Consider the following 19,400-nt stretch of genomic DNA (forward strand, 5'->3'; position numbering starts at 1 on the left):
GCAAGATAGCAGCCAATCTTAAACCATCAAACCTCACACAGCGCAAGCAGGGTTTTTTTTATCCGCTTATAGAGCGGAGAGGAGCTGTCATCATGGGATGTAACGGTAACTATTTCCCAGGAGTGACAGTTAGTTTGCAAAATGCACGACGGTGAGCATTCCCATACTTTAAGCTGAGTTATGGAAAGTTAATAAAAGTTATGAAAGAAACGCGGCAAGGCTTCGCAAAAACAAGCGGCAACATATCTGCAGTTCACTGCAAAAAGAACACAAGAGAGCTTTCCAGCACGTTCGTCGTTGCAAGGTAAGTAATGCATTTTCACTAACAGGGAAAGCTATTAAAATGCATTGAACTATATTTTACGACAGCTTTGTCTCCATGATGTTCATACACACATCTTTATGTCTATATTCATATGTGTGTTTGTGTATGAGTAAGTTATCCACACATCACTGCGCATGTGTGTACACATGTTGGACACTTTTGGTAGTTGTAGATTTATTTTTATTAAAATGTTTTCGTTACTAGTTTAGACTTGGTATGTAAAACTCAGTAATATTATATTCTCTTATATATCTGTTTTCTGCTTAGTGTTTCATAAAGTTGCAGTTTTTGAAGACTATAAGCCCTCTGACCAAAAATGTCAGACGTATAGGTTTGCTCATCATAGTTCCATACCAAACTTGCTTTTTCCAAAACATCGTTGTTGTTTTTTCCACACTGTTGTCTCAAACCACACCAACCATTAATCACTTGAGCTTTAGAAATGAAACGCAAAGGGTTGTTTTCACCTCAGAACATTTTCCGTCTTGTACTGTTCACACACTGTTTCCTGTTCAAGCTTTCCTTTAGTACACAGAACTTGTACCTTAATATTTACTGTCTATATGCTTCAGGAATCACTATAACCTTGCACAATGACTCCATTGTTGGCAGACTGTTTAAACTCCAAATTGATAAAAAAAATATTTTGCATATACCCTTTGCATGAGTCGTCAGTGAAGTCATCAGAGGCTACTTGGACAGGTAATCATCAGAGTGTGATGAAAACAGTTTTACTGCTGCATGCATTTTCTTTCCTGTTTCATAATCGTTCTTAAATCCATACAAATCAGGGGATTTTCTCCCTTTTTTAGCTTGGCCGTGACGACACAAGCTCGAAAGATTACTCCCAAGTTGCAAGTTTTCTGATTAAAAGTTCCCTGTACCTCCAGCAGTATTGGAAGGCTGGCCACAAGTCTCCTGTAATCACTAGTGTACCTAATGTACTGTCCAGGGGAGATTGGTATTTGACATGTATTATGTTGATAGTCAGATTATCGAAATCTTCAAAATCTTTAAGCTTTCGGCTTGTTAAGTTGACCAACAAGATCGTTGTAATAAATCAAGTGTCCATTGGTTTATTAATTCTCTAAATGCTGGTTTGTACATATTGCAGTGTTGGAAGGTTTTATATTGTCAATAATTTTAATATTGTTCTTGTTGCTGACATTTATTTTAATATGACTACATTTTGAAAACACTCCCTTTAGGGAAATGTCAGAACATCATATGATGCTGCAGCCTAATAATCTGGGAGATGTTTAAGAACTATTCTGACATGTCTATCATTCTTTATTTGATAAGACTTAATGTCAGAGAAACTATGAAAATGCACAGTAAGTACATATGAGGCTTGACAGTCCTCTGGCAGGGTGTTGTTCTTAACAACTGCCCGCTTCTGGTTTGTTTGAAGGGTTTCTTGTGAGCGCTTGTCAGGTCGTTTTGCAAAGTTGCATCCACAAACAGCAATTGCTAGACAACTGACTCCAACGTGTGGGCACTGCACAGCAGCCTAAATGTGGTCTTTTTGCAGAATCACCACCAGCTTCAAGCATGTTGGTGGGAGGAGAATATATGAGGTTTGTTTTGAAGCTAAAAATGCGTTAATTGAAATGACCATAAAAACCAGTACGTATGTGATAACTGGACTGAGTGACCCCCCGCAGTCCAAACAGGAAGTCCCTGCCAGTACGCCCTTGTCATAACCTTTCTTGCTCTGCTACTTTTTTTTAACTTGTTAATGCTAATCCAAATTTTTTCATGATATTTTTTCTGTTTTGTAAGTTATTCAAGTTATAAGCTGACCAATCAGATGCCTGCATAAAATTATGGGGTCTCACGTTGAATGTTTGAAATGTTTGATTGACAGATTCTTCCAAGTGCTAGGGTGTGGCCTTTTAACAAGCTAACTCTTGATTGGCAAGAGTGGTTGCCATAGAAATAATGACTCAGACCAACTTAGACCAATCGCTGCTTACCAATGTTGTCTGGCTCCAACATGGCGGCGTCCAAATTGCAAAAATATGGTGACATATTTGACCTCATTTATTTATTTATGTTAATGAATCAATAGTATGTACACCGACTTATTTTGGGGTTAGTCCATGTCTGAACTCTTTCTTTATCTGACAACAAGAAGATGATGTAAGACATATTAGAAGATCTAGTATCAGGAGGACGAGAAATAGAAAATATTTATAGATTTAATCTGAAGGCAAAACCAAATAAATATGCTAAAAATGTATTCTTCATCCAGCTGTGTCTGTGAAAGATTTAAATCACATGGATTGATTTGGGTGTCAGAAACCTGGTCTCTGTTAGTTGAGAAATTATATTTGTCAATTAAAGTTCTAATTCACATTTGTCTGCCCCCTCAGGGTTGTGTTTCTCTAAACTGTGACTGCAGGGGTTTTTCATCTCCTTTGTGGGCCAAAGAGTAATTGTAATGTGTTGCTGTAGTTTTAAATGTAAAAAAAAAATTTATATTGTGGGTTTTCTGGATTTCTAGAAGTAAAAAATGCCAGAAATATTGGACCAAGTAAGACTTGGAGATCTTCACTGTGAGACAAAAAGTAGAATGTTGTTTGACATGTGCGTCCACTCCTGGGGTGTGTTTTAGTCCACAGGGTTTGTGTGCTACACTTGTGCAATACAGGTGTTGCTAAATCATTTATTAGCTCAATTTTTTAATTCTCCCGCTTGTTTTACGCTGTCATATCTCAATGAAATAAAGCTTCAAATTCAGACTGACCTGAGTCATGATTAAAAACAGGAATAGTCTGCTCTAAACAAAGCTCTATTTTTAAAGCTGGTAACCAGGTTTGTGTGACATAAAAAAAATATGGGGCTTTAATAGAATAGCAACTTATTTCACAAACGTGATTGAAACTAATTTAAAAGACACTTTCTCCCAAAAAACAAATGAAAAATTATCTCTATGGTTTGATTATTATTTTATGGCATTTGCTGTGATTTAAGAAAGACCTGCACTTCCTGACTGTTTATCTCTCACAGGCATCTGAAGGTTTTGCAGCTAATCTAATGTTGTCGACGTGCATCCTGCATGCTTTACCGAGTGTTGTTGAAGTCTCAGAAAGCTGCTGAAGAGTCAGAGAGGTTTTGCTTCTCCTGGCTGTCTTCATGAAGGGTTGCTGGTTCAATTGGGTTTGCTATCCAGATAGAAAAGGCGAGAATTCCATAGCTTCTGTGCAGCCATGGTTTGTTCTTTCCACCCCAGACGTCGCCGCCTTTCTCTCGGAGAAGAACTTCAGCTATGGAATTCAATGTAGTCCAGCTTTTTTGGAGGAACTGAGGATGTCCAAACTTTGATCAAAACATTCAGACGCCTTCTTTATTCCATAAACAACGCCTAAGCAGCTTCACTTCTTCAAATTCATTCAATCAGTCAAACGTTATTTATAAAGCACTTTTTATATAGAAGCATAACACAAAGTGCTTAAATTGTTAAAGAAAATCATTGAATGGCAATTATAATTGAAAAAGCCCAAAATGAGATCCTTGAGTTTAACTTTATTTTTAAGCATCGCCTATCTTCCGATATAAAAAGCTTGCAAAAAGCAGTTACTGACATATAAGGAAATTATGATTAATTACTTGGATAGGATATCTTTTTACAAACACTATTCCCTTTGGTTTAATAGTTTTGTTTATTTTCTCTTTTAAATCAATGAAGAATATTAGATTAATCCATTAAAGCTGCAGAAAAAATCAATACGATGATGTGATGTTTTAATAAGTAAAACAACATTCTGGATACATTTAAAAACACAAGTTATTACACAGTGTAAACTAACTTAACTTCTCATCAATTCTGTTTAATCCAGTTTAATCCCGCTTTTACATTTAATAGCGCAGTAGGTTCTGCTTGGTCCAAGTTGTTTAAAATATATAGGTACACCACTGTGAATATTGGATCAACACAAAAAACAGACAGGGTTATTAATGAGAAAATGGTAAAAAACATACAAACAGAATTTGTTAAACTAGACATTGTGAGGGACAGTAACAGATGGTGTCTGGGATGAAACTTTTAGTGGGTAAAGTGACTTATTTGAGTTACAAAAACTTTTTCTATTTAGTTACAATTATTTGATCAACTAAAGTTTTGGCAGATGAATCTAAAGTGGAAACATTTTTTTATTAGAGCTTCTGAAATAAAAGCATGTCTGTATATTAGATGCGGTATCACCAAAAAACTTGGCAATTCTTTCATTCCCAGAAAAACAACCAAAAATGAAAACCTGCAGGTCCCATCAGTAAACACTTTCATGTTCCACACGCCATAACCTTTGTTGATATTTATGTGATGTTCCGCTATTGAACAGAAAATTCTTTGAATCCTCTGAAGGCATGGGATCCGGGCCTGTCTGCTTGTGCATCTCCTCTGTGGCGTTTGCCTCGGGAGGTGTAGCGCTCCAGCCTCGTGCTCGTGTTGCCAGCACGGAGCTGAAAGTGGGTCTTCAAATCTTGATAGCTTCTGACAGCTCACTCTCATCCTTGGTGGATCAATGCAGCTCAGCGCTCTTCATTAGAAACATCAATGTAGCGCGCATTCCCACAGGCTCAGCGACAACCCACCAGCCGAGTCAGGGAAAGAAAGATTTTTTTTAACTTTGAAAAAGATCCTTTTTGGTTCTTCTATTTGTTTTTCTTTTAGGTGTAAATAAAATGAATTTTATTTATTGTCAATAATTATTATTTGACTACTGGTAATCAAACATCAATTTATATTGCAATAAAAATGTATTATTGCTCAGTTTTTTTATGTTATTTCTTTGAATCTGCCTTCAAAAGACAAAAATGAACTTACTGTGAAAGTTTTAGGATGTATTTTATTTTTTATAAAAAGAAAAGATGACATCACAGGTTGGGATGAACCGTCAAAATAAAAGAAAATGGGTCCAAAATTGAAAGTAAAATAAATCCAAAACGCACAATATTAGGGACATTCAAAGAAAGTTTTCAAACATTTTGGGATGGCCACATGACCTGTGACTTTACAGCCATATTGTGGCAAAGTGTAAAACTTGAAGAACATTTTCTCACAATATGAAAAATGAAAACTTTTGTTTGAGTCATCTTTATAAAATTTCACACACATGACATCAGGTTAGGTTTAGAGCCACGACTGGAGTTTTATTGACCTTTGACCTCAGGAAGAGGCCGCCAATCTTGAATTTTCCAAAACAAGTTACCTTTAGGATCAGTTACAAATGTAAACTCCTCCTAAGGGTTTTCAATCTATCGCCTCCTAACTCCTCAAGTATCACTGGAAAGTTGTTGATTTTGAATGGCGTTAGCATGGCGAGCTTGCAAAAGTGGCAATCGTTCCCCTGTTTCCCGCACAATTTTTACCAAAATATCGTGAATATTTAATCCACGAATCGCTGGCTCAAGATGAACAAAACAAAATGACATATGATATGAGCATATTAGGTATGTGGGTGTGGTTATCTAAAAACCAATGCTGCCAAAGAAATCCAACAGTTTACTCTTGCTGATTTTTCTAAACCCCGGACAACCAAAGCATAAACCAACAGAAAAGCAGGCATTTTGAAAGAAGTGTTGTTTTTTATTTTTCATGAAGCTTGTGTAGCAACCGCTCAGCCAGTGAGGGCGGGTCAAAGGGGGCCAGCGAGAGCTGGTAGCGCCTGCAGGCCATACAATGCCGCTCGTGGCTTTAATTTCTGCTGTTCTTTATGTGAAGCAATCAATCTAACAATGTTACTTTGAACGGTTACTTTTTATTCTTCAATTCTTTTAAATTAGATGGACATTGATAAATATTGCCATCATTTTTATAGATAAATAAAGTAAAATTCTGTCAATTAATTGACTTTTAAGATTTATTAACTCCTCAGTGCAATTTTTAATGTGAGCTCAAACTGTTTGTCATTTATGAGCTTCTAATGTAAATTAATAACTAGACGCTTGTTTCCTGCACAGAAAACAGCTTGTACTGTCAAACACAAAGGCAGTGGTGTTTTGCTGTGCTTTTAGTTCATATCCTGCTAAAAAAAAGTATTTGATGCATTTTTGAAAAGTTTTCCAGTTTAAAATTCTGGATCTCTGCTTTGTTTTTCGCCTCTGTGGCAACAACCTCATGGCTTTTTTTTGTATTTCTATAAATATAAAAAAGGGTGGAAATTGTATCTTTGAATATTATACAAGAACTTTTTGAAGAAGCTCTTGTCGATGCAGGCTCCAGGGTTCAACGTAAACACAAATATTGCGTCAGCGAGCTCTTGAAATGATGGCATCACGCATGTGAAGTGTTGGGATGTGTAAGAAAGAAAAAAAGAAGGAGAAGGGGAGAAAAGAAGCACAGACTGTAGACACTGGTGATGGCAGTTGGTCACAGAGGTTTTGTTGTCATGATGACAGGAATGTGCCTGAGCCAATGGCTGCTCTGCTGTCATCATCTGCCTCTTGATTGGCCCTCTGACACTTTCAGCTAATCACTGAAGGAATCCAGCGAGCTTTTGTTTGGTCGCAGGCGCGCGCTCGTGCGCGCACGTTCACACACATTGAGCAGCTCCACGTCACACTGGGAAACACAGTGTGTGTTTCAGTGTCTCTCTCTGGTCCAATCATCAATAATGCATGGTTTTGGGAGGATGAAAGGCTGGTTTGGCTTCAGGCATGTGCCTCATATGGAGAGAGAAAAAGACATCATCGCTGGTAGTAAAAACTGTAAAAATTCCATAGATGCTAAGGATGTAAAGTCTTTTTTTTCTTAGAGTCTGTGCAGAAAAACTGGTGTTATCAAAGCTTCTCGTCAGGCTGAAAAACATGGAGACTCTGGAGTAAAATAAAGTGTTATAAAAATGCAGGTTCATGATTTATTTAGTTTAAAATCAGAAGACAGAAAAAAGGGCGAATTTTAGTTTTGCTGAAGAGAGAAAAAGAAAGAAAAAAGCCTGACTTGACTTTTTTTTTTTTTAGCTGTAATATAACATTCAATTCTCTGTGTTCATTTAGGAATCTTGAATTTAAATGTACTGATTTGCAAAATAATGTAATATCTTTTAATTTAATTTAAACATCAGTTCTTAAAAACTTTTGGACACTCGAGTGGAACTGTTGTGTTGCAGCTGCTTTTTTTCCTTTCTTTTTTTTAAGCAATAAAATATGCTGTGATGCAACACTATACCTCAGATGCATCATCTGACTACAACGTGGAACTAAACAGCCAATTTAGCAAGAAAACTCTGATGATTTTGAACAGTAATCATGCATAGCCAGAATTCATCATGACACTGTGAGGAACTTAATCAGCTGAAGCCGTCTTGAAATCCTCTAAATATGAACTTTTTTCCTCCTCGGCCTTGCAGTAATTACCAGAACTGCACAGTGAGTCTGGGTGCAGCAACTTTTTATCTCCTTTCCCCGCGACGCCTTTGGTTATAGACATTCGTATGTAAATACAGTAGAGTGCACGCGCACACGGACGTGCGTTTGTTGCGTGTGTTGGCGAGAGCGTGCACAATAACCCTTTGAAGTAACTCATTCACTCCATATTCCTCCTCTTCCCATGTCTCATGCCTCTTTGAACACCATGTAGACATGATTATTAAAGCTGCCCTCTTTCCACTTCAAACGTATGGGCTGAATATGGATGTGACGTGACATCGAGCTCCCCACCAAAACCTCACTTAACTCCAGTCCTGCTGTGCTATAAAGGCTGATGTGACACTGTGGGAGCTGAACTTGTCATTTATTAACTTGTCGGAGTTTGTTGAAGTAGTTCTTAGGTGGATTTTCTGGAACAACACAGAATTGCAGGGGAGATTTAAACATCCACTTTCAGATCTTGGAGTTTTATTTTATTTATTTTTTGCTGACTTCACCTCACGTGCTCTGTACTGCATCATTCCAAGGTCCACATATTTCCTTTATTCTCCTGTAAAGATGCTGAGGAATCCTTTTCATGTTTTGTGTTTTTTTTTAAACAACAGACTAGCTTTATGGTCTTTTCTCAAAACTTTCTTTTTAGAAGATTTGACTTGAGTTCGTGAAACCATCGGCTGCATGTTTTACATCTCCGCTCCTCTTGCCCTGTCATAAAACCTCAAATATTGTTTACTTGTTGCAGATTCATGTCAGCATAATGTCACAAACCAAAATCCCCCTTCAATTAAACTGGGCTGTTCTCACAGCTGTTATTTGATCATACAAGCAAAAACAAAAGAGATGACAGCCACCACAATCTAAATTGCTTTACAAGTCATTTATTGTTGCTTTCTGAGAGTTTAAATAACATGTTTCCTATGATTTGCAGCCATTGCAGACAATAAACAACAGGAGCTGCTGTCTTGGCAACAGTAAAATGACTAATTTATATTCAAACAAGCCAATGCTGTATCACAGTCGGCACAAACCTAGCTATTTTGATGTGATACCTTGATGTTTAAGACAAGCTGAAAGTTTGAACAGCTACGTTTCTTTAAATTCTCCACAAAAAAGACAATTAATCAGTTGAAATTGAAAAAAAAAAAATAAGATGTGCACAATTCTTTCACAAAAAACACAAGAACCGTTGCAGAGTTCATGGGTGTTATGGCCCTTTGTTTTGTCGGTCAACAGTTGATGAGGAAATATGAACTGAACTGAAACATTCTGCGTGGAGTTTGTTAATAAAACACACCTTCTGGTGCCCTAATGCCAAAAGTTCATGTTTTATTTTTTTGCCTACATTGGGGTGTATGTGTGCACAGGAAACATGCTCAGGCAATATCTTTGTTGAAGAAAAACTTTAATGTTTACTGTGTTTGTTTTTTACGCTTGAAGCTTGAAAAACTCTTTGTACTCATAAGAAAAGTTGATTTTTAAGGCTCATTCCGTTGGTCTGTCCTCCCATCTATCATTTCTTTATAAATTACTGTGTACTTGAAAAGAACTAACTTAAGTGAAAGCAGCACTTCTGATTGACTTTGACTTTTTCTCAAAAGCAATAACAAACAAGAGCTGTGGCAGGCCTGGAAAACATTTTGTTATTTTAAATTTAACCCTTGATGATGTGTGTCAAACTCTAAAAGACTGCCATTCTATTCTATTTTTACACACTAATAATTCCAAATATTTGGTTTAACCCCGTTTTTAAAAATAAATATACTGTATATTTAAGTTCTGAACTGTCCACTGTTTTCTTACATTGCTTCTTACCCACTTAATTAAAAATGCAGAATAAATAAACATGGAAATCAAAGTCATAGTTTTTCCTAAACCATTTCATGTCTTTTGTGAGAAAACTAATTGGGATTCACTTAGGTGAAAATTCTTAAATTATTTCTACAGTGTATACTTGTGCCAATGAGGAGCTGGTTTAGCTCGTGCTGGCTTGCAGCGCCTTCCGTCCGTGCAACCAGGGTTCGACTCCGGGCTGCTCCCTGTTCCCTTCTCTACCTCTGTGCCGGTTCCAAGCCCGGTTTGAGAAGGTTGCGTCAGGAAGGGCATCCGGCGTAAAACATTGCCAAATTTACCATGCGACTTGTTCGCTGTGGCGACCCCTGATGGGAAAAGCCAAAAGTGGAAGAAGATACTTGTGCCAATGCTGGAAAGATTGTTGGTCCATTGAAAACTTCTGCAGTAAAAACCACGCTTATTTTATTATATTGATTTTTTTATCGATGATATCATGTTAAAAGCCCTGGAATGGGCTGGCGACCTGTCTGGGTGTAACCCTGCATTTGCTTAACAGTATCTGGGTAGGCTCCAGCAGCCCCATGATCCTGAACAGGAATCATCAAGTAAATCGAATGGATGGATGGATTATCAAATATATGATGTTGCAGTAACAGTATTTATTCAATTCATTCATCCAGCAGGATTTGCAGTTGGCTTTGTGTTGGCTATTCTTTATCTTGTTAACATCAAACCAGATAGGCTGGAATCTAGAGGAGTTGGATGCTGCACTGTTAGCGTGACATCTGTGATGTCAAATGGCACAGTCGGTCAGCCAGCTCTGCTTTTGGATCAATACCTTTAATCAATCGTCTGGACTGACTGGCTGCCGTGTTTTGGTCTGTGCAGCGGTCCATTATCCTTCTGTTTCTCTCCTTTTGTAGCTAAAGTCAGGATGATGGGGTCAGCAAAGGTTCAGTAAGGAGAGGCAGAATAATTTGTTGGCATAGGATTAATTGTGATTTTGTGCATGAAACAATAATAGTGATTGCTATCATGTTTTTTTAGCTGTATTGTTGCTGGGCTGTATCCATTTTGGCGCTTAACGGTCTGGACAGCTCCTCCTGACTCGTGTTTTTAAGACATGTTTACAGCTGGACTCTGATCTTGTTTTTTCTGTTTGTTTGTTTTGTTCCAGGACAATCAGATGCATGGTTCTGACCACAGAGTGGACTGGCAGTCGTTGTAGATGCCTCCTCTTGCTCCTGGATCATGGTGAGCTCGCTTGTTTTCCTGAATTCATGCAAATTGCTGACTTTTTTTTTTTCTGTGAAAACAGAGACAAATAAATTCTTTTATTCCTCAATTGTTTATGCAACTCGTCGTCATCTTCACCAGGGTTTTCCATTCACCTCTTTGACTTCTTGCTGCTAACAAGCATCATAGACTTTTTGCTCTTGAAACAGAATATCCTGTCTTTTCTACAGCTAGGAAAGGGTGTCCACGTCTGTCTCTGGGACCATATGGCCTTCCCAGTATGTTGTGGCATGTGATGACAGAGCTCCTAGTGATGTTTATTAATAGAAACCAAATCTGGACTCATCTCCTCTTGTCACATCTTCATCAGAGCAAGAGTTGTCCTCTTTTGCATTTGAGGCTTTTCAGATTTCTGATAACAGAAGGCAAATTCATTTACTTTATATATAGTCTACCAGAATAGCCCATTGCAGTGGTAATGGAAAGACAACCACAATCACTTAAACTCTTGAGTCGTTAAATGACAAGATCAGAAGTGCGTCATTACCATCCTGTGTCTTTAGTTAGCACCTCTTTTTTTTTGTGAGAGCTTTTGCCACAAGAAGCATTGACCAAAAATTACCGAAATCTTTCTGCTCCTGTGTGGATTATTTTGCACCTACTATTAATTTTGAAAATTGATCTGCCCTACTGTTTTTCTTTGTTTTTATTTATGTATATATCTATCTATCGATATGTATGTATATCTATCTATATGTATGTATGTATATATATATATATATATATATATATATATATATGTATATATATATATATATATATATATATATATATATATATATATATATATATATATATATATGTATATATATCATTAAATTAAGTCACTGCTTCCAGTCACTGCCTTACACGTGCAGTTTAGGTTAAAAAAAATGAAGACAGGAAAAGGCAAGCAGGTGCACAGTTGCATCATTTAAGCTCTTCCTGTGTTTGCATGGAGAAGAGGCTATTATAACTGTTGCAATGGATGACAAGGATTCTCTTCAAGCTAGATTAAAATATAACTCACTTCAATAGTAAGCTATATCTTAGGATTTCTGAGCCAGAGCCAACTATTCTATACCTTGAAGTCCAGTGTTAAAGCAATAAAAAAGGGAACTGTCTATTATGAAAATACCAGTTCAAGCAGCAAATAAATGGCTGTTATCTGTCACAGGCTTAAAGTAACTAAACCAAAGGCTTCTCACAATAAAGAGACAACTAGAAGATGGAGAGGATATGACCCAAACTGTGGTTAAACTTTAGTGTGTCTTTGCAGTTTCCTGTTTCCTCAGTCACCTTGCACCTCATGTTTTTGCCTCTGTCCTCTGTCCCCTCTGCACTGAAGCTGTTATACGTATCTAACATAAAACCAGGACATTCATGATGCTTTTCCAGTGAAAAAAAAGTTATATTTCTGGTCTCTTTTAAAACAATAAAACAAATTTGTTATAGATGAGATTACAGTTTACTGCCAGAAATGCTATGAGGCATCTCTGAGTGAAATGCAGGACTATATAAAGTTAGAGCACAAAGCTAAAGATTCACAGTTACTGTGACAGCTACTCCCTTTTTCATTCCTTAAATTAAGCTCCATTAGAGACACACTCTGATCATCTTTTGATCCATTGTAAAAGCATTTCAAGTGTCTTTAATCATGATTATGTCGTTTTCAGTCAGAATTAGAAAACCTGTGTTGTTTTCTAGAACATTGTTTTTTGCAGAGCAACAATAATAACAGTGGTTATTAGAAATTCGCCTCAGAGTTGTGGGAGGGACCACCGGGCGCAGAGTAAGCCCGTCCCAACTTCCTGCCATCCATCTGTATACACGCTCTCCCGCTAGCTTACAGCCCCTCACAACCCCAACCTAACATAACTGGTGCAACAAAAATGGGGAGCAATAATGGAGCTGTCCAGCCGTACAGTTTTGAGCCAGATGTTAGCTCAGACGAGAAAAAAGGTTAATGGATAACATAGCAACTAAAAGGGCATGGATCTATTTGTCTACAAGTGGATGCATCAACACAGAGCGGAGCAGGGAGCTTGTGGCGTCACAAACTTTTTCAAAATGCATTTTTTTCATCTGCTGCTTATTCACCATGGCATACTCAGAAATGCAATTTTTACGGTTAATTTTCTTTATACATGTCCTATATCATGAGAAAAATGCCAAAAGAACATGTTAGAAACACCACAAACACAATTTTCATCAGAGTGGGTCTTTAAGTTTTTTGCACATGTTTCTGCGCTTGTCTTTTTGTGTCTGTCTAAATGATCCGCTCTTTCATTTCTTCTTCAGTCGCTTGTCTAGTCCAGAATTCATTGACTCTTGTGTTCTCATTGAGATGAGATGACTGAGCCTGTCATGGGAGGCTCCTCTTTGCTGCCTCTGTGTCCGCGTGGATGGGTTCATCTCCTGGGTTAAGCTGTATTCCAAAGTGTCTGGCAGAAAGTTAGATGCTCTCCTCTTATGTAAGCGGGTCTTGGCTGGGTAAAGCAAAGGTTTTAGCTTGAGGGATGCTGGCTCAGGTGGTGAGACAGAGACAGATGCTATTTTGGGAACATTGCGCTCCTTGCATCCTCCAGACGCATGAGTTATTCACTCACGTGGGTCTCTTTGTTCTTTGGAATAACATCATTTGAAAAAGTTGAGCATTTCTGTGGTTTAGATCTTTTTATCAGATGTTTTAAATTGACTCTGGAAGAAAAATATTTAGAAGTATCGGAAATATTGTTAAGGTCTTTATATGATTGACTGCAGAAAGACTTTAATAACTGTGTGCATATATTTTGTTGTTTACCATGACAAAAATAGAAATCTATTTTCATATTTATATTTTAATTTTATCTTGATGCAAAATACAAAAAGCAAAAAAACCAAAAAACGTTGACATTTGTAGAGCCTCAAGATATTACATTTTTTAGGATAACGAGGGATTTTAAAGAGGGAGATAAAGAAAGATAAAGAAGCTCAGGGAACAGACAGATTTTTATACATCATCAGCACCAGTCGATACCTGTATCTTTTTCTATCACATTGGCTGATTCATTTCTGTTTTTGTCGTCTTTTCTCTTGTTTTTTTCTCAGAGCATGGCAGCGGCCTGGCTTCAGTCTGACCTGTCCTGGACTATCCCAAGCCTTACCGAACAAAAGCGTTTTCCCAGGAAAATCTACTGATCAGGAGTGCGTGGAGAGCCATGCTGTCTGGTAGCTGGCGCCGCTCGTTTGGACACACTCAGCCTGCTGCAGCAGCCGTCGTGAACCCCAGCGGGATGACAGTATGCGGGGTCCCCAGTGGTACGGTGGTCCTTGAGGCTCAATATGACTACAGCTATCGGGGCGCAGATGGGCGGCAAGTTTGCATAAGGGAGGGCGAGCGCTTTATTCTTCTGAAGAAGACGAATGCAGACTGGTGGCAGGTAAGAAGATTGTTATCTTAAGTTATCAAAACATGAGGATATTAATCACACCCAAAAGCTTTTATGAGACTTTCAGAGGTGATTTAATTATAAAAAATGAATGAAAGACTGAAACAGCTATTAAGTGATGTTAAAATATGTCTGTAGGCTGCTGCTGTTCATGACCTTATCTGTAATGGGTTCTTGAAGGCCAAAGCTGCCATCTATTTGCTGTATTTGACAGGTTTTTCTCACCATTTAACACACTCTGCTTAAATAGCTTTATAATGGCCACTCTGATACCTTTTTTTTTTCATGTCTAAGCTTTTACACTTACAGTTAATATTTGAAAATGTCTCTTTAGTTTATCCCCACAATTGCCTTACTTTATTTTTCACCGCTGGAGTTGAGTTTTTGAGATTTACTTACTTTCCTCTCCATCCTCATTCCGGTCTGACTTTGGTTTTATCCAAAAACTTCAAATAGTTTTGTGTCATGTGCATCTGCAAACTAAGTTGTTTCTGTCATGTTCCTATAGATGGTAAATGACGTCTATTTGTAGCGCTACTACCATCTTAGAAGGTGCGCACACACATTTACACACTGATGGTGGCTCCGCTGCCAAACACTGGCACCAACCTGTAACCGCCAAGAGCAATGTGGGGTTCTGTGTCTTGCCCAAGGACACTTGATGCATGGGTGGACAGGGCAGGGATCAAACCTGCAATAGTCTGATCAGAGCTCGACCGCTCTTCCTCTGCACCACGCTGTCCATTTTATACATACAAATACAAATACCTGAAGGTCTGAAGGTCAACATCCATGTTCACTTTCAGTCTGAGGAGGACTTTTCTGCAGTTCATAATCATTCTTAATATGACCCTGTTTTCATTCAACGCATTTGATGTTCTCAGACTGCGCTAGGACAAATAGTCCATTGGAAGTAAAACCATTGACTGAATATGAGAACTGGACAGAGTGAGTGTGACATCACCCATAAAAAATGGATTACTTCTGCTTCCAACCAAATGAAGCCAAATCAGTCGCCATGTTAGAGCCAGACGACATCAGTAAGCAGTAGTTGGTTTATGTCGGTCTGAGTCATTATTTCTATGGGAACCACTCTTGCCAATCAGGAGTGAAATGAAAGCGGGCTTGGGAAAATCTGTCAATCAAGCGTTTTGAATGTTAGACCAAATACTTTAAATTAGGCATCTGATTGGTCAGTTAACAACTTGAATAATTTGCAATACAAAAAAATTGTCATGAAAAAAATTTAGGTTTATCAAGAACGTGTTAAAAAAGGTAGCAGAGCAAGAATGGTTATTTTGAGAAGTATGATGTAATAGCTGCTTATATCTCAATAGAAGTCTATGGTATTTTGGCTTCTTAGAGCCAGGGGGAACTACCTGTTTGGAATGCTAGGGGGGAGGGATCACTCAGTCCACTTCTCATGTACAGTCAATGAGTATAACAATAACAAGTGTGGGTGGTTTTTCCAGCATTTAAGTGGTAAAATTGTTTTATTCTTGTAACTGCTTTAGTGGAATATCATAACAACTTATTGAAATAGTTAGGATCCTATACAAAGATTGTTGACATCTCAGTTGATTCCTTTTCTTAGAAAGAATATTTTATTTTCTCATGCAGAAATGCAGAGTTTTGTTTGTTTATGCTACTTTACGATCTGCAGCATCATCCGTACATATAAGAAAGCACTGATATACTTTAAGGTGCAAAAACTCATTAACTATGGCAACATTGTATTCACAGATTTTTATTGTATAAAGGTGTCAAACTACAATTAGATCCTTAAAACAGGCTTTGATTCAATAGAGAAGTGTCATCTGCTGTTGACCAGGATTTTTTGGTTTAACATTCTGCTGTGGCTTCGAGCTTCAGCTGTGTTTATTGCCGCTTGGTTGAACAAAGTGGATTTATATGGTAGAAAATAGCAAAAGCATTCATGGATCTGTTCCCTGTCAGGTGCGGCGGATTGGGGCAGCCAGCAAAGCAAAGCCACTGTATGTCCCTGCCACATACGTGACGGAGGTGCCGATCGCTCCAATTCCATCACCCCAACGTCTGGTCATGTCTACCTCGCTGCACCCCAACTTTAGGGTACTTCCTCGTGTGTCACTGTCCCCCAGTCCCACAAAGTCTGCTTGTAATGAGCAACTCAGAGGTAACACAATTTACACATTTAGACTTAAAAAAACCCTTTAAAAATTGATATTTAAGGTTTTTCTGTCTTTGCCCCCCAGTGAACAAACCCTACTATCGCTCTATGGAGAACCTCAATTCCAACAGTGCCTTTCAGGGTTCGAACAACAAGTCCAGCATGGCCAGTTCCCGTTTTCCCACCCTTCCCCTTTCTGGATTTACATTTGCTCCCAACTCTCCAAGCTTCCCAACTGCTAATCCCTCTGCCAAGGAGTCCCCTCCAGTCTCCACACTGCCATCAAACCCCAGGGTCGTGCCTACAATCACCCGGAGCCAGAGTTCCAGCAACCTTCCTGAAAACCTGATGGAAAATCCTTACGACGAAATCGGAGGCGGCCTCGGCAATCACATTAACCAAAGGATGCCCAAAAAGTCCTGCAGCCAGTGGGACATGGTTGAAGCTTCAGGCAAGAGAAACCATTTGCAGGTAGGAAGAAGGGAGACCTTAAGAACACGTCATAACACCCAAAAGTCCACTTAACTACTGTTAAAGTCCTACTCCAATCATCTTTTGAACTATTTTTAGGTGTTTCTAGTTGTCATTTAATGATGATTATTTAACCAAAAAAGAAATCCAAACCTGTGTCGTTTTCTAGAACATAGTTTCTGCAGAGAGGCAAGAGTGAAGCAGAAATTTGCCTTTAAATTGTGGGCCAGATTGTTGGCTCGGAGAATCCCCACTTCCCAATCCCGTTAAAATGCGGAGCAGGGAGCTTGTGGCCCGCCCAGCGTATTCTCTATGTCACAAATACGCTCCTTTTCAAATGGTATTTTTTCCTCTGCTCCTGATTCACAACAATTTGAATAAAGAAACACTCAGAAAGACAATTTTAAGCTGAATTTTCTAAATATATGTCCTCCATCATCAGAAAAATGCTACGCAATTTTCTTCAAATGGGTCCTTAACAACTGTCAAAGTTACATAAATTGAAGTTTCCGGTTGGTTACATTTTACTATTAGCAGTCAACAAAAAACTGAGTGAAGTTGTTCTTCAGTAGCTCAAGTTCTCTTCACATATGTCCGTAAATATTATAAAGATCTGTGAAATTAAATCATGAAAAAATAGGTCAAACAAATCCGTCACATGCGGCTGACGCCACAGGAAGTGTGGGATTAGATTAATTTTGATTTCCACTCAATGACAATCTCTAATCTCCTGGATTTACAAATCTAGAACTCCAACAACCCAGTGGGTAATTTTTTACAATTGCTTCTACACTGTAAACCGAAAATAAACCAAATAAAACACTGTAACAAGATTATTTTAAATGATATCATTTGGTTGAATGTAAACAGCTGCTGCAGGGAAAATAGCTGTCAACTCTCATCTGGATCCTTCATAGAGGCTGAATTGAGGCGTGGCAGGAGGCTGTGTTTGATTTACACTTGCACTTGTCCTTAATAATCCCCCTACAGCAGCAATCAAGTTAGCATTGTCTTGACGCCAGAGCTTTTCTATATTACATCAGCAGGGATTACACAATGCCTTGCCGATGAGAGGAAAACTCAGGGTTATCCTTCTGTCAAGTGAGTGGATACTCCCACGTCTCGGCATCCAGCTATCTCCTAAAGTGTATTTGTGTTGTTGTTTTTAATAGCCCACTTTTAGACACGATAGAAACGAGAGAAATGTTGTTTTTCTGTTTTTCATCCTTTCTTCCTGTTTGTCCTTTTCTGTTAGTCCCTGAGGACTCTTTCTATTTGAGCCAGTTGGCAGGAATATTTCATCAAAGTTATGTTTTACAACCAGGGATTATATTTTCTGACAAATATGGAAGAGTAATCTAAACTGATGACACATTTGCACAAATGTAATCATCGACTTTTGCAGGAAAGAGTTTGTTAAACTGGATTTAATTTTTTTTTATTTTACAAATAAAAAAAGCTGTTTAATACCATGTACAATACATGCTCACATATGTACAACCAATGACTTTTGAAGTTTTTGGAGAATCTGACATTTCAGCCCAGGCTCTATCACCTTCACAAAAGATCTGTGAGAAAATGTAGGTGAGATTTGTAAAGTAGGAAGAGGATATAAAATGACACCCTAAGATTTGAAAAAAAGAAAAGCCAGTCTGTGGTGATCAGCGCCCGCAAAAGGAGCAGAGAATTAACTGTGCTGCTGATATCAAGCCGCGATCAGGCAGATATAAGCCTCATCTGCCAGTGAAACTGGCCGGAATCCAGAAGAAGATAAGTAAAACTCCCAGCCTTTTTTATTTCAACTGCGATACTGGCTTCTCTAAAAGAAAGCAGTGTGACAATTTAAGCCTTTCTATAGAGAGATGTGGATCTTTTGCTTTATAATTATTGTATTTAATCTGTAGAATCCAGTTGAAGTAAAAATGTGTTTGTCTTATAATGGCACAGTAATAAAACATCTCTAATAAATATTAGTCATTTCAACTACATCACTCAAAATTGTGATCATAACAATAATTTAGCCTAATTTGATTTTAAAAAAAACATTTAAATAAGGGGCAATCAGATCATTAGAAGCCCAGCAGCCACTTGAAATGACATTATGACCCATCAGTTGACCATCGTAGAAAGATATTAAGCCGTGTTGTTATGCATCTGTGGGGGTGCCGGTGGGTGGGTCTCTGCAGTGTTCAGGTGGTCTTCCTCTCGATAATTGCTGTTTTGCCGAATTAGGTCCAGGATGGCAACCAATAGTGTGTTGCAGCATCCCAGAGCCACTCCCTCTTTATTTGCACGCCCATTTCTGTAAACACAAAGTGCTAATCAAGCAGGAAAAGCAATCTCAATGCTAACAACTAGATTACGCTAACCTTTATTGTTATAAATGCTAATCTGCAGGATAAAGATTAAAAAAATGGAATGATAGAAAAAAGAGACTTTGATATGTCTCCCTTTTTGTTGCAGCGCTATTATTAGGTTCGGTTGTGAGGGGCTGTAAGCTGGTGGGAGAGAGTGTAAACAAAGGACAGAGACTCTCAAACATCACGAATAAAAGCACAACGGGTCTTTTTCACCTTCATCAAGAACA

General features: G+C 38.2%; 1 protein-coding gene across 4 annotated transcripts in view; it reads left to right on the forward strand.

Moving 5' to 3' along the window:
- The first annotated feature begins 28 nt into the window (after positions 1–28).
- Positions 29–19,400, forward strand: part of arhgap9 (Rho GTPase activating protein 9) — a 48,663-nt gene continuing 29,291 nt past the window's right edge. For all 4 annotated transcript variants that reach the window (XM_011474872.3, XM_011474874.3, XM_011474875.3 and 1 more), the window contains exons 1-5: positions 29–304; positions 10,665–10,741; positions 13,853–14,184; positions 16,150–16,348; positions 16,428–16,813. In XM_011474872.3, coding sequence (XP_011473174.1) covers positions 13,963–14,184; positions 16,150–16,348; positions 16,428–16,813 — 807 coding nt within the window. In that variant the 5' untranslated portion in view covers positions 29–304; positions 10,665–10,741; positions 13,853–13,962. The remainder of the gene's footprint in view (positions 305–10,664; positions 10,742–13,852; positions 14,185–16,149; positions 16,349–16,427; positions 16,814–19,400) is intronic.

This window comes from Oryzias latipes, chromosome 5 (genome assembly GCF_002234675.1).
Source record: "Oryzias latipes chromosome 5, ASM223467v1".
NCBI lineage: Eukaryota > Metazoa > Chordata > Actinopteri > Beloniformes > Adrianichthyidae > Oryzias > Oryzias latipes.